At 40.2% G+C, this 13,413-nt stretch overlaps 2 protein-coding genes across 3 annotated transcripts; both read left to right on the top strand.

The window, feature by feature from the left end:
- Nucleotides 1-869: 869 nt before the first annotated feature.
- LOC104990380 (olfactory receptor 4C5-like) lies at nt 870-2,454 on the top strand. Its single transcript, XM_010842444.1, is given in 3 exon segments — nt 870-1,574; nt 1,577-1,696; nt 1,699-2,454. Coding segments are annotated over 3 exon segments (927 nt in total). The 5' UTR covers nt 870-1,324; the 3' UTR covers nt 2,256-2,454.
- Nucleotides 2,455-9,812: 7,358 nt separating this feature from the next.
- LOC104990379 (olfactory receptor 4C45-like) lies at nt 9,813-11,751 on the top strand. Of its 2 annotated transcripts, XM_010842442.1 has the most exons (2): nt 9,813-10,709; nt 11,504-11,751. In XM_010842442.1, exons 1-2 carry the CDS (start codon nt 9,813-9,815, stop codon nt 11,564-11,566), a joined length of 960 nt encoding a protein of 319 aa, XP_010840744.1. In that variant the 3' UTR covers nt 11,567-11,751. The 2 variants fall into 2 exon arrangements, with proteins under 2 accessions (XP_010840744.1, XP_010840745.1); XM_010842443.1 differs by lacking the exon at nt 11,504-11,751 and having other exon boundaries at nt 9,813-10,733.
- The last annotated feature ends 1,662 nt before the right edge of the window (nt 11,752-13,413 follow it).

The raw sequence follows: 13,413 nt of genomic DNA, 5'->3' as shown, positions 1-13,413 counted from the left end.
GAGATCAGTCCTGGGTGTTCACTGGAAGGACTGATGTTGAAGCTGAAACTCCAATACTTTGGCCACCTCATGTGAAGAGATGACTCACTGGAAAAGACCCTGATGCTGGGAAAGATTGAGGGCAGGAGGAGAAGGGGATGATAGAAGATGATATGGTTGCATGGCATCACTGACTCAGTGGACATGGGTTTGGGTAGACTCTGGGTGTTGGTGATGGACAGGGAGGCCTGCGTGCTGCGGTTCATGGGGTCACAAAGAGTTGGACACGACTGAGTGATTGAACTGAACTGAGTGAATCATAATGTTTCAAATAAAGCTGGGGGATATTGCATTGCATCGTGCTATTTTATCCTCTTCAGAATAATCTTTTTTCTTCTTGTGTGATGGTATCTTAGAAAGTTTTATTTGAATGTAATATAAACTCACAAATCTAACCACTAGTTATACCTCAAAAGTGAAAGTGAAGTTGCTCAGTCATGTCCGACTCTTTGTGACCCCATGGACTGTAGCCCACCAGGTTCCTCTGTCCATTGGATTCTCCAGATAGGAATACTGGAGTGTGTTGTCATTTCTTTCTCCAGGGGATCTTCCCTAGCCAGGGATTGAACCAGGGTCTCCTGCATTGCAGGTGGATTCTTTACCACCTGAGCCACCAGGGAAACCCTCAGTTATACCTTGTTAAGAAGTATACCTTAGGTAAAGAAGCTATACCTTACTGGATCCTTAAGGATTCAATCAGTTCAGCTTTTTCTGAGGTGCAACTACATTACCCCTAATTTTGAGTTGAATTTACCCGATGTTTTATATTCACCCTGAAACAAGTTAAAAGTAAGAATAATAAATTCTGCAGCTTAACCTCATCAGCACAAGTGACTAGAGAAGGGAAACAAGGGAGTAAATTCTCATGAACTCAAGCCTCTGCTCCTTTGTATGGGTTCTCTTTTTATTCCTCTTTTCCTACAGGAGAAAATACATGAGCATTTTGGGGGGAATACCCATCAATGTACAATTATAGAAAGATGACTGAATGTCAACAGTGATAAAACTGTGGTTGTGTATATGAATGTGTATGTGCATGTGTGGGTGAGTGGGAGTGTGTGTGTGTGAGAGAGAGAAGACAGTTATGTGTTCATTTTGTGGCTAATAATAATATGGCCCAACTTTAAGTCTTGGGCTTATCTACTTGATGTTTTTATCAGTCTTACAAAAAATAATTCTGAGAAAACTTACTAAGATTGGTCTAAATTGATCCTCACGATTGTGATCCCTATGCTATTCTCAGAGAAATCAGTTATCTGAACACCAGACTGGATTCAAGGAGCAAATGAAGAATGTGACAGAATTCCTCCTGTTTGGCCTGACACAGAACGCAGATATACGGAAACTCTTGTTCGCTCTGTTTACCCTCCTCTACTTTCTCACTGTGGCAGGCAACCTACTCATCATTGTGACAGTCACCACTAGCAGAGCCTTAGGTTCCCCCATGTATTTATTCCTGTCTTTCTCATCCTTCATAGACCGCTGCTGCTCTTCTACCATGGCACCCCAAATGATATTTGACTTACGTGCTCAAAAGAAACCATCTCCTTCGGTGGGTGTATGACTCAGCTCTTTGCAGAGCATTTCTTCGGAGGAGTTGAGATCATCTTGCTCACGGTGATGGCCTATGACCGCTTTGTGGCTATCTGCAAGCCCCTGCGTACGCCATCACAATGAACAGGCAAGTGTGTGGCCTCCTGGTGGCCATGGCCTGGGCTGGAGGATTTCTTCATGCTCTGATTCAAATTCTTTTTATAGTCTGGTTGCCCTACTGTGGCCCCAGCATCATTGACCATTTCATCTGTGACCTTTTCCTTCTGCTGAAATTCTCCTGCATGGACACTCACATCTTTGGTCTTTTTGTTGCTGCCAACAGTGGGCTGATGTGTATGCTCATCTTTTCCATTGTTATCACCTCCTACGTGCTCATCCTTTGCTCTCTAAGAACACGCGGCAGCACTGCAGAACAGCAGACAGCGCTCTCCACTTGCGCCTCCCATGTTACTGCAGTGGTCCTGTTCTTTGTACCCTGTACATTTGCGTACCTTCGGCCCACGATCACCTTCCCTATTGATAAAGCGGTGGCTGTGTTTTATACCATGGTAACACCCATATTAAACCCTTTCATCTACATCCTCAGAAACTCAGAGGTGAAAAATGCCATGAAGAAGCTCTGGAGCCAAAGAGTAACCTTGGGTAACAATTTTTGTGAGTAGACAAGATAAAACAAAATCTATTCATATCTTAAGAACAAGTGTGACTAATAGAAAGGATAATGATTTTGAAGTTAAAAGGTATGACTTTAGGGATATTATTCACCCCTTGCTTTCTGGACTCTTTAATGATTCATCTTTCATAAAATGTCACAATTTGATTAAATGATGACTAAAGTTCTTCAATTAGAAATTTCTTTGCTTCTACAAATTACTACTAATCAAGGGGACATTGTTTTAAAAAAATTATTACTTTTTAATTTTATTTTTTCAGGGTTTTTTTTGTTTTGTTTTGTTTTTTTTGCTACACTGAGTCTTCGTTGTTGCACACAGGCTTTCTCTGGTAGCAGTGAATGAGGGCTTCTCTCTAGTTGAGGTGCTCAGGCTTCTCACTGCAGCTGCTTCTCTAATTTCAGAGCACGGGCTTTAGGTGTGAGGGCTTCAGCAGTTGTGGTGCCTGGGCTTTTGTAGTTGTGGCACATGGGTTTAGTTGCTTCTCAGCATGTGGGATCTTCCCGGATCAGAGATTGAACCCATATCCCCTGCGATGGCAGGTGGATTCTTAACTGCTGGACCACCAGGGAAGCCCCCAAAGGGGCATTGTTAATCAACTTAAAGAATCACAGAGGCTGGAAAAACTTTGAGTTACTGTATTCAGTAGAAGCATTCTCTGTAAAGCTTCAGATATAGAGTGTATAACCAATAGGCCAAATAATTAAAATATCTAAACAATAAGTCCTAACAACCAAATATTTTTTTTAATGAAGTTTTAGTCCAAAGTACTGTAGGCAAGGTAGAGCTATTATTGTGAGAGATAATGACCAATGAGAAAAGAATGAGTTTTGAGAAATGAGAGTGACATAAAGACAGGACTCATTTCAAAATTAGTACCAAGTGCTGCACAATTCCAGGGGCACCCTTTACAGTGTAATCTGGGCTCTTCTCAAAATGAATTATTTTCTATGTCTAAAGCTAAGAAAGGATATAAAATTCTTCCAGGCACAACTGTAGAGCCATCTTGCACACAATTTCCCAGGCAGTGTTTTGTGGAGCACTGTTTTTGTAAAATATATTCAAAATAGTTTTGGGGGGCGCCAATTTGTGCTTTAGCTAATGGATAGAGAAGTATCCAGTACAAACAAAAATTAACTTGGTGATAGGTGAGTAATCAAGTCAGAAAGTGTGCACATTCAAATTTGAATGGGAAATATTAGACCAATTGCAAACCAATGAGATGGAAAATCATGTGAGATATAGACAGAGTGCAAGTTCAGGATTCATTTGTTGCACAGCAAAATGGTCCTATCCTGACTAGTTACATTGAACCATTTCATCTTTTAAAAGACTTATAAATATCAAGGAGAGAAAAGGTTTCCATCACTTTTGCAATTATCTTCATTCTCTAAGCACAGAATGAATAAATGTCCATCTTTAAGGAACCAAGTCTAAATAGAGCATTTTCTTCAGTGTAATGCATTACATTAACTGAAGTTTCTAAACCAGAAATTCATACACCATCATGTCTTTCCCTCCACCAGAGATATAAGGCGATCTTGAAGAAAATTATTAACTAGCTATTGCTGCTCAGTCAGTCAGGTCTGACTATTTGTGAACCCAAGGGCTGACTGTAGCCCTCCAGGCTCCTCTGTCAGTGGGTTTTCCAGGTAAGAATACTTAAGTGGATGGCCATTTCTTCCTCCAGGGGATCTTCCCAACCCAGAGATCTAACCTGAGTCTCCTGCAGCTCCTGCATTGGCAGTCAGATTCTTTACCACTGAGCCACCTGGGAAGCCCATTATTAACTAGGAAGGAGCGCCAACAAAAATTTCATCTCTAACGTGAACCATGTCTTCAAAACTTGTTAAGCAAATGTTCTGGCTGTTCCAAACAGTTCCTTCTTCCAACACATTCTTTTTAGTATATGTTCTAAATTTTCACTGATTTCCTATAAACTTTATCCCCACAAAATGTCCATGTATCTCAGGAAGATGCTATGCTCCCCACTTCTCAGGAAAAACCAGGACCAAAACAGAATCTTTCTCTTAATCTCAAGCCTCCTCATCAATAATTGTATCCATATCACCTTTTAGCCCTCTGTTGCAAGCTATTAATAGATATGCAAGGGTTCCTATTTAGTTTTAATGTAGCTATGTGTGTTCTGCATGCAACTGCCTTCTCTCTTCTTAGAAATCTTAGTTTGTTAACTATCAAAATTTTAACCTTTGGTCATTAATCTTTATGCTCTAACCAAACCGCCATTCACATGCAATCTGGGGTCAAAACAAGGAAACAGTACCTTTGGCTCCAATCTATGTGATCACTTAAATCCCTTCTCAGTTATTCCTAACCTCATCCCTACTCTTCCTTCTCCCACCAAATTCTCATTATTAGCTTATTTCCCTTTCTAATAATCCTTCCTTCTATAAATTAGGAGACAAGCTCTTCCTATTGAATTCTCAATCTCTTTGCATGATTTCACCATTCTATCAACTACCAGATTACACTCAAATTGTCCTTGTTGTTTTTCAGTCACCAAGTCATGCCCCCCTCTTTGAGGCCCTATGGACTGACCTGAAGTATGCCTGGCCTCCTTGTCCCTCACTATCTCTCAGAGTGTCTCTGGGTCTTGATAAATCTAAGGGATTGGGTCCCAGAAGAAAAAAAAATAAGAATGATAACAAAAGCAGTTTCCTTCTGATCTTCTCAAAATCAATGATCAATCAGAATTGTAGTTATTCTGTGTCGTTGCTAGGAAGTTCCCACTATGGGTCAGTCATCCTGTGTCTGTTGGCATCCTCCTCCCAGGACAAAACCCCAACCAACCAGTCAAGCTGATGGAATCCATGTTCTACATATGTGAATAAGTGTTTCTCTAAATTCCCAAGGACTCTGACATTTTCCCCAAAGACAGTTTTTCAATAGGGCATTGTTCTGTGGGTAGGGAGCATAACCATTCCTGCTCCTGATCAATTCCTTAGGTAGAGGAACAACCTGAACTCAAAATGCCCAGTTAATTACATCACTCCAGATAATTCCTGACAAGGTTGCAATCAACTCCACATCAGAGTCTGAAAAAGAGAAACAGAAGCAAAGTTCTCCTACTTACAGTGCTTTTTTTCATTTTTGTACAGGGGTATTCTACAAAGAAGTTTGACTGAGTGTGATTTTCTCAGTCACTTCTGGACAGAAGCATAATCCTTTACTTTATGTCCTCAAGATTTCCCATCATAGAGTAGGAAGCAAACTGTTATTCTCCCAAACAGATTATGATATATTGACACCTGGATTGTCATGAAAAAAAAAGTTATATAATGATGACTAGGACGTGGGGGGGGGGAGGAATGATAAATTATTATTTAATGAATATGGAGTTTCAGTCTGAGAAGGTGAAACATTATGAAGATGATTGGTGAGGTGTTTGAACAACAATGTGAAGGTATTTAATGCCACTCAAGTGTGTACTTGGGTGTGAGAGTTGGACTGTGAAGAAGGCTGAGCGCCGAAGAATTGATGCTTTTGAACTGTGGTGTTGGAGAAGACTCTTGAGAGTCCCTTGGACTGCAAGGAGATCCAACCAGTCCATTCTAAAGAAGATAAGTCCTGAGTGTTCTTTGGAAGGACTGATGCTAAAGCTGAAACTCCAGTACTTTGGCCACCTCATGAGAAGAGTTGACTCATTGGAAAAGACTCTGATGCTGGGAGGGATTGGGGGCAGGAGGAGAAGGGGACAACAGAGGATGAGATGGCTGGATGGCATCACTGACTCGATGGACGTGAGTCTGAGTGAACTCCGGGAGTTGGTGATGGACAGGGAGGCCTGGCGTGCTGCGATTCATGGGGTCGCAAAGAGTCGGACACTTTGCAACTGAACTGAACTGAAGTGTATACTTAAAATGGTAAATTTCATTCTATACATATTTTATGACAATTAAAAAAAAATCAGAGAGTGGGCCAGACTGAGAGTGAGGGTGACCGCTAACAGAAGCAACATCATTAACTGTCAAGAACATGAAAGCATTGCTTCTCTCTCTGCTCTGAATTTCAGGAATGCATCAGTTTGGTTTAAAGTTAAAGGTAGGTGAGAAAGAAAGATGACTCTGTGCAGTTCCAGCCAGCTCTTCACTCGAAGCTGAGGGAGAGAAGACTATAGTGGAGTGTCCTTTTTGTAGTTTCTATTCTTTCCCTCTGGATGTCTCTATACACGAGTGCTTGGCTGAGCGTGACTTTTTTCAAAGTTTACTCTGAGAAAGCATGGAGAGCAGTAAAATCGCTATACATCCCAGTGGTTCCCTCTGTGTGTGGCAAAGCTACAAGCTCTATAATACATCATGAGGCTGTCACCTAGGTACTCATCCCAGAGATAGTTTATATGTTCATGGCTTTTAAATTACTCGAGGTCTGGGAGCTGGGAACCTGCTAGTTAAGTCTCCTCGGTCAGTCACTAATAAACATGTCACAATGTCTGAGGGTAATCTGGCCCAGACTGGCATTTCTACTCTCAGGGTAACCATATAGTACCAAACACTCATGTTTTCAGAGAAATCCATTCTCTGAACTCTGACCTATGCCTAAAACCACCCCATATATCCTTTGGCAAGGTCACCAACGTCAAAATGAGCAACAAAATCCTAATATCAAGCTTTGCTCTTATCTTACCTAAGTTTCATTCTAAACTATAGCCAGAAGTGTGTGTGTGAGTCAGTCATGTCTGACTCTTTGTAACCTCATAGACTGTCACCCACAAGTCTCCTCTGTCCATGGAATTCTCCACGCAAGAATACTGGAGTGGATAGCCATTCCCTTCTCCAGGGGACCTTCCCAACCCAAGGATCAACAACATCTCCTGCATTGCAGGCAGATTCTTTACCACCTGAGCCACCAGGGAAGCCCATAGCCAGAAGTATGTTTTTAACCAAAGCTCAACTGCATTTCTAAAGCTGGTCTCTAATGTTGTTTGTGAGAGTCAAACAGGAGCAAAAAAAAAGTCCGTGGCTGATGCTTTAGCAAAGATTCCAACAGAGCCAATTACTAATCCTCTGAGGACTTGGGAGATTGATGTATTACCAAACCCTGAGCTTTTTTGAAAGTCTATTTAAACATTTCTCTAGAGTCAATGAAGAAAGAATTACAAACAAGGGCCTTGAAGTAAATAACAGCCACAGAGCCATGCATCAACAAGGTGAAGATCTGTTTGGGAGACCCTGCTCCCAAGGTTAGTACGAGTTAGAAGAATGGATTAAATCAGGAATAAAAGGAGTTCAATCCCTGGGTTAGGAAGATCCCCTGGAGAAGGAAATGGCAACCCACTCTAGTATTCTTGTCTGGAGAATTCCACGGATAGAGGAGCCTGGTGGGCTACAATCCATGGGGCCGCAAAGAGTTGAACACAACTAAGTGACTAATACTTTCACTTTCACATACATTCCACAATTTCATATGCAAGTTTCTTCTTACTTTGAAGAATCAAATTTGAATAATTTGATGTATACATTTGAATAATATATGTTTTGAAGATGCATGTATAATCTCATAAGAATCCTGGAAAGTGAGTTAAAATTAAATCTGAAAGCTATCAAAGTTTCCTAATTCAAACAGCTTGTTTTCTGAGTAAATCCAGAAAATGGGAGAGTTGTCTAGAGACATAAGAATTCTACTGTCCTCCTTGTTAGTTGACAATCTATTTGCAGCTGTGGGGCAAATGCCTGGTGGGAAGAAAGCGATGTCTGGATTTAATCTACAAACTGAGGAATCCACAACCAACTGATCCAAGTTAGTGATAGCTAATTCTCTTCCCCAAAATTTAAGATGGTTAACTTAGCCAATTTCATTTCACTGAAATAATATTTGTGGTTAGATTCTGTAAATTGAAACTTAGCCTTTCTCTCTAAAAATGAATTTGGACACAATGATGTGAAAATGTCAATAGAAAATACTGTATGGAATGTTCCCAGCCAAGATGCTGTTGAGAATCACTAAAGTCACTTTTACAAGATTGGGATTAACATTTATGTCTTAGCACCCCACTCCAGTACTCTTGCCTGGAAAATCCCATGGACGGAGGAGCCTGGTGGGCTGCAGTTCATGGGGTCGCACAGAGTTGGACACGACTGAAGCAACTTAGTAGTAGTAGTAAGTAGGTTGATCCTGAAGATCTCTGTAATTATTAAAAATTATTTCCTCTTTTCATGATTTCCATGCCACCACATTGAAGTATTTGTGAGTTAAATCTTTGAAGAATGATTGGCCATCATTGGAGTCATGGAGAGAGAAAAACAGCTGAGGCATAAGCTTTCCTGAAAACTCTAAACTATCTTACTTCATCTTTATTGAAACCTCCAAGATCATGATGCTGAGTTCTGTGCCCAGAAATTTTTGAGGAAAAAAATATGTAGTTATGTTTTTGGCAAGCATTAGGGAAAGAACAGAGAAAGAAAGATAACGAATGAAATAGCTTATGATCTTGGTTACAACAATGTGTAGTCTATCTTGAAAACCTATATACAGTCTCACTCCCCAGGAAAAGAATGCATTCTTATATATATTCAATATTTTTACATTAATGTAAAAATGTAATGTAATTTAAGTAATGAAAATTTCAAGTTCATCTTAATTGATAAAAACTTATTCCAAAAGGGGAAATTGTATTATTTCAGGTGGTCCTGATATTTTTGTCTGGTCAATAGGAAACAGGAAAACTTCTTGACTTACATCATTTCATAGCAAAATGTGAGTAGGGTAATATAACTAATCCAGAGCATTATTCTATATGCAGTGAAAGAACAATTACACAGAAAGCTCGTTTCAGAAATATTGAGGACTTTTCAGGGAACTTTGCACCATTTACATGTTCACATTCGAAGATGTGGAAAGAGTGAGCATAACTATCTTGTTGGGCCAGACACAACATCCAGGGCCGCTGAGTGAATGCTGCTCAAAGAGCTGTTATAAAGAGAGTTTCTTGGCATTTTGAGCGACAAAAACTCCATCTGCAGCTCTGTCTGTGTGTGTGCATGTGTGTTAATTCAAAAAAAAGGAATAACAGGTCACAGAACACAGCTGGTATAGAGTAAGGTTTGATTGGTACTTTTCATGTCTGATACAAAGTTAATTTTTAAAATATTGTGTCCATATACCTATGAATATTCATTTCAATAGACAAGCATTAATATAACTTTATAAAGAATTGTCAATGAAATCTGTCCCCCAGAGTAAAAAAAGGCTATCTGTGAGACATTCAGAGCTAAAAAGAAAATTTAGAAGTTAACTGCATGTCAATATTCATAAAAAATATCTTGCTTTTATTGTGGTATTTGTAAGGTATTGTCACAATCTATTTAAATTATATGAATCAGGAGAGATTTAAACTCCTCCCATTCTTCTTTACAACTCTCTGTAAAATATCAGAGATAAGTGAAGGGAGTAGCTCCACCAGTCCCAGGGACCCAGGCTAAAGAGATGATGAAAGTTTTTCCATAGAATTTAAAATATCATCACTCAGAAATATTGTAATCTTTCCAGATCAACTATGTGCGTACAACTCAAGATGAACTGAGGGAAAGGATGAGCAACATAACAGAAATCCTCCTACTGGGCCTGACCCAGAATCCAGGACTGCAGACACTCTTATTTGCTGTGTTTCTGATCATCTACTTGATCACATTGGCAGGTAACCTGCTCATCTCTGTCACTGTTTTCACCAGCCCAGCCCTCAGCTCTCCCGTGTACTATTTTCTGTCCTATTTGTCCATGATAGATGCTTTCTATTCTTCCTCCATAGCACCCAAGTTGATCTTTGACTTGGTCTCTGGAAAGAACACCATTTCCTTCAGTGGCTGCATGACTCAGGTCTTTGCTGAACATTTCTTTGCTGGAGCCGAGATTGTCTTGTTGACTGTCATGGCCTATGACCACTATGTGGCCATCTGTAAGCCCCTGCACTACCTGACCGTCATGAGTCGACCCGTGTGTGCTCTCCTGGTTGGAATGTCTGGGGCGTTAGGCTTTCTCCATGGAGGGATCCAGATTTTGTTCATGGTTCAGTTACCATTCTGTGGCCCCAATGTCATTGACCATTTTATGTGTGATTTAATACCTCTCCTGGAGCTAGCCTGCACGGACACTCACTCTCTGGGGCCCCTGATTTCTGCCAACAGTGGGTCACTGTGTCTGCTAACTTTCCTAATGCTGGTTGCTTCCTATGTTGTCATCCTGCGCTCCCTGAGGACTCACAGCTCTGAAGGGTGCCGCAAAGCCCTGTCCACCTGTGCCTCTCATGTCACAGTTGTCATCTTGTTCTTTGTACCTTGTTCATTCCTCTACCTAAGACCCACGACCTCCTTCCCCGTTGACAAAGCTGTGACTGTGTTTTGCACCATAGTAACTCCTATGCTGAACCCTTTAATCTACACCCTGAGAAATGCAGAAGTGAAAAATGTCATGAAGAAGCTCTGGGGACAAATAATGAAAACTAGTAATGAATAAATCTTGTGTGGAGTATTTAGGCAAGATTTCTCCCCTTCTTAATTGATTGAACTGGGATGATTCTTCTGTCTGGATCAATTTTCTCTAGGGGCTCATACATTGTCAGCCAGGGTTGATATTCAGAAGGCATAGTACACTCAGTGCTGAGAGCCCACAATAGTCTTAGGAGGTCATGAAATGTTTTAATTTCCTTTACAACAGAAAGAAAGAAATTAATATAATCTAAATGCAGCTTAGATTATAGTCATCTATACAACCATGCAGTCAGAAAAGATAATTTTTAACATTTTCATGGAGGAGAAGACCCAAGAGGAAGAAAGTACCAAAGGTCCACAAAAGTCATAATGTTGCCCTGAGTGTGGGTATGAAATAGATCAACAGCAATATTCTTGAACACTCGTTATACCCAGCACCATAGCTAGAATGAAGTTTTACTTTAAAAGAGGGAAGACAACTACAAATGAAAAAAGGACAGAACAGTAGGAAATAAGCTTTCAAAAAGTACATTTATACACTTTTTCTGATCTTTCTAGGTTTGAGAGGTTTATAAATAAAGACAGCAATAAAAAGAAATTTTTACTTATCACAATACCAAACAGATGGCATTTGCACACAAAAGTACTTTTTGAAAATTACACTTCATCATTCCTTGTAGTATACAAGAGTTTACAAAAAGAATTAGAATTGGATGGCATAAAATAAACATAGTTGATAAAGTCCATAGAGCTAAGGCAGAAAATATCTATACATTAAAGTCTGGTTTTAGACACAGACAAAGGAAAAGAAGATTCTCAAGACAAAACAGTGGTTATAGGAAATTTCCAGTGATTTAAGAACAAGTCATGGAACTGTCATGGAACAGCACAAAATCACAAATCTGAGCTAGAGTAAAGAATCCATACCATGTACGTAATGAAATTCTAAGAGATTCAAAAATAGAGATTAAGAGCTTTGGACAAAGTAGACTTAATTTCTCTTATTGTCTCCAGCATTAATTATTCGAGTAAATGTTAGCAAATTGTTTCATCTATTTTTTTCATCTTTAATAAAAAAAAAAAAAAAAAGAATTTCCCAGGTGGCTCAGTAGTAAAGAATCTGCCTGCCAAGTAGGAGACACGGGTTCAATCCCTGGGTTTGGAAGATCCGCTGGAGAAGGAGGACTTGGCAGCTCACTCTAGTGTTCTGGCCTGAGAAATTCTATGGACTGAGAAGCTTGGTGGGCTACAGTCTGTGGGGCCGCAAAGAGTCAGGCACAACATCACAGCTAAGAAACAACAACAAATAGGAAAATAACATTACATGCTTCCTTAAATTTTGCAGATTAAATGATTTCAAGAGGAAAACTGAGTCAGCTAAAAATTAACAAAAATTGCTTAGACTTCGTTTCAACTTTCAGAGATTCCACAAGAGCATAAACTATGCTGGGGACATTGGTTCCTAACAGAGGAGCCCAAGAGCATCGCTACCATTATTCACTAACCAGGACAGCAGGGAGACCAAACGTCCATCCCAGCCTCACTTCACTCCAAAATGTGTCATCTCAGCCAATAAAAAGTTCTCTGAATGTTGAGAGCGAGTGCCTCACCAACTCCCTATTCTGGGATTAAACTCCATTTAAATATCTCTGTAGTGACAAATGGGAGAGCCGGTGGGATCAGCTATGAGATGTTTGAAAGTGTAAGTCACTCAGTCATGTCTGACTCTTTGCGATCCCATGGACTATACAGTTCATGGTATTCTCCAGGCCAGAATACTGGAGTGAGTAGCCAGTTTCCTCCTCCAGAGGATCTTCCCAACCCAGCAATCGAACCCATGTGTCCCACATTGCAGGTGGCTTCTTTATCAGCTAAACCACCAGAGAAGCCCAAGAATACCAGAGTGGGGAGCCTATCCCTTCTCCAGTGGATCTTTCCAACCCAGGAATCAAACCGGGGTCTCCTGCATTGCAGGCGGATTCTTTACCAGCTGAGCTACGAGGGAAGCTTAAGCAGCATCTATTTCAGAAGCTCTCGCTGATAATGGATCCTTTTATCCTGTTTCCATCCTCTAGAAGAAAGAGAAAAAGGGAGCGCTCAGTTGGAAAGACCAAGAGATCAATTTCTGTACAGAGTTTGTGATTTATGGGGAAGACTTCAGAAACTTGTTTTCAGGAGGGTTCCCAACCAGGAATTTGAACATAAGGTGATGCCAGCATTGCATTTCTAATATTCTTAAGATCTTATTGTCAGGTTAGCTCTCACTGTATTTATAAAGGCTTTAAACAATAGATACTTTGCCATAATCTCCTATGAGTGAGTATTTTGAAAATATATATATATATATATAAGCAACTGTGTATTTAAAAACTCAAAATTATCTTTTAAACATCTAGTGGTAGTTCCCAAGAAACATGGAATGTCACAGGATGATGTAGAAAGAAGGCTGATGATGGTGATGATGATACTGGTAACGCTGGTGACAATAGCTGTTTACTGAGCCCTTTCTGTGAGTAAAGTCTTGACCTGAGCACTCATTCTGTGTGTTTGGGAGGCAACAGATTTCTGACCTTAATTTATGACTTTAAGTCTCAAGCCGAGAAAACCTCTGTCTAAAATATTTCTTTATTTGAACATAATGGTGAACCTACCCTTGCTGCCGCTGCTGCTAAGTCGCTTCAGTCGTGTCTGACTCTATGTGACCC

The sequence above is a fragment of the Bison bison genome, unplaced genomic scaffold, assembly GCF_000754665.1.
Source record: "Bison bison bison isolate TAMUID 2011002044 unplaced genomic scaffold, Bison_UMD1.0 scf7180017864178, whole genome shotgun sequence".
Lineage (NCBI taxonomy): Eukaryota > Metazoa > Chordata > Mammalia > Artiodactyla > Bovidae > Bison > Bison bison.
Note: the sequence above shows the minus strand (reverse complement) of the source record. Positions and strands in the feature narration are given on the sequence as shown.

What these genes read in the sequence shown, in the direction of transcription:
- LOC104990379 (XM_010842442.1), top strand. Translation starts at nt 9,813, where the DNA reads ATGAGCAACATAACAGAAATCCTCCTACTGGGCCTGACCCAGAATCCA. An exon ending in TGAAGAAGCTCTGGGGACAA is followed by an intron (nt 10,710 to 11,503) that starts ATAATGAAAACT and finishes GGTTTTAGACAC; the next exon opens with AGACAAAGGAAAAGAAGATT.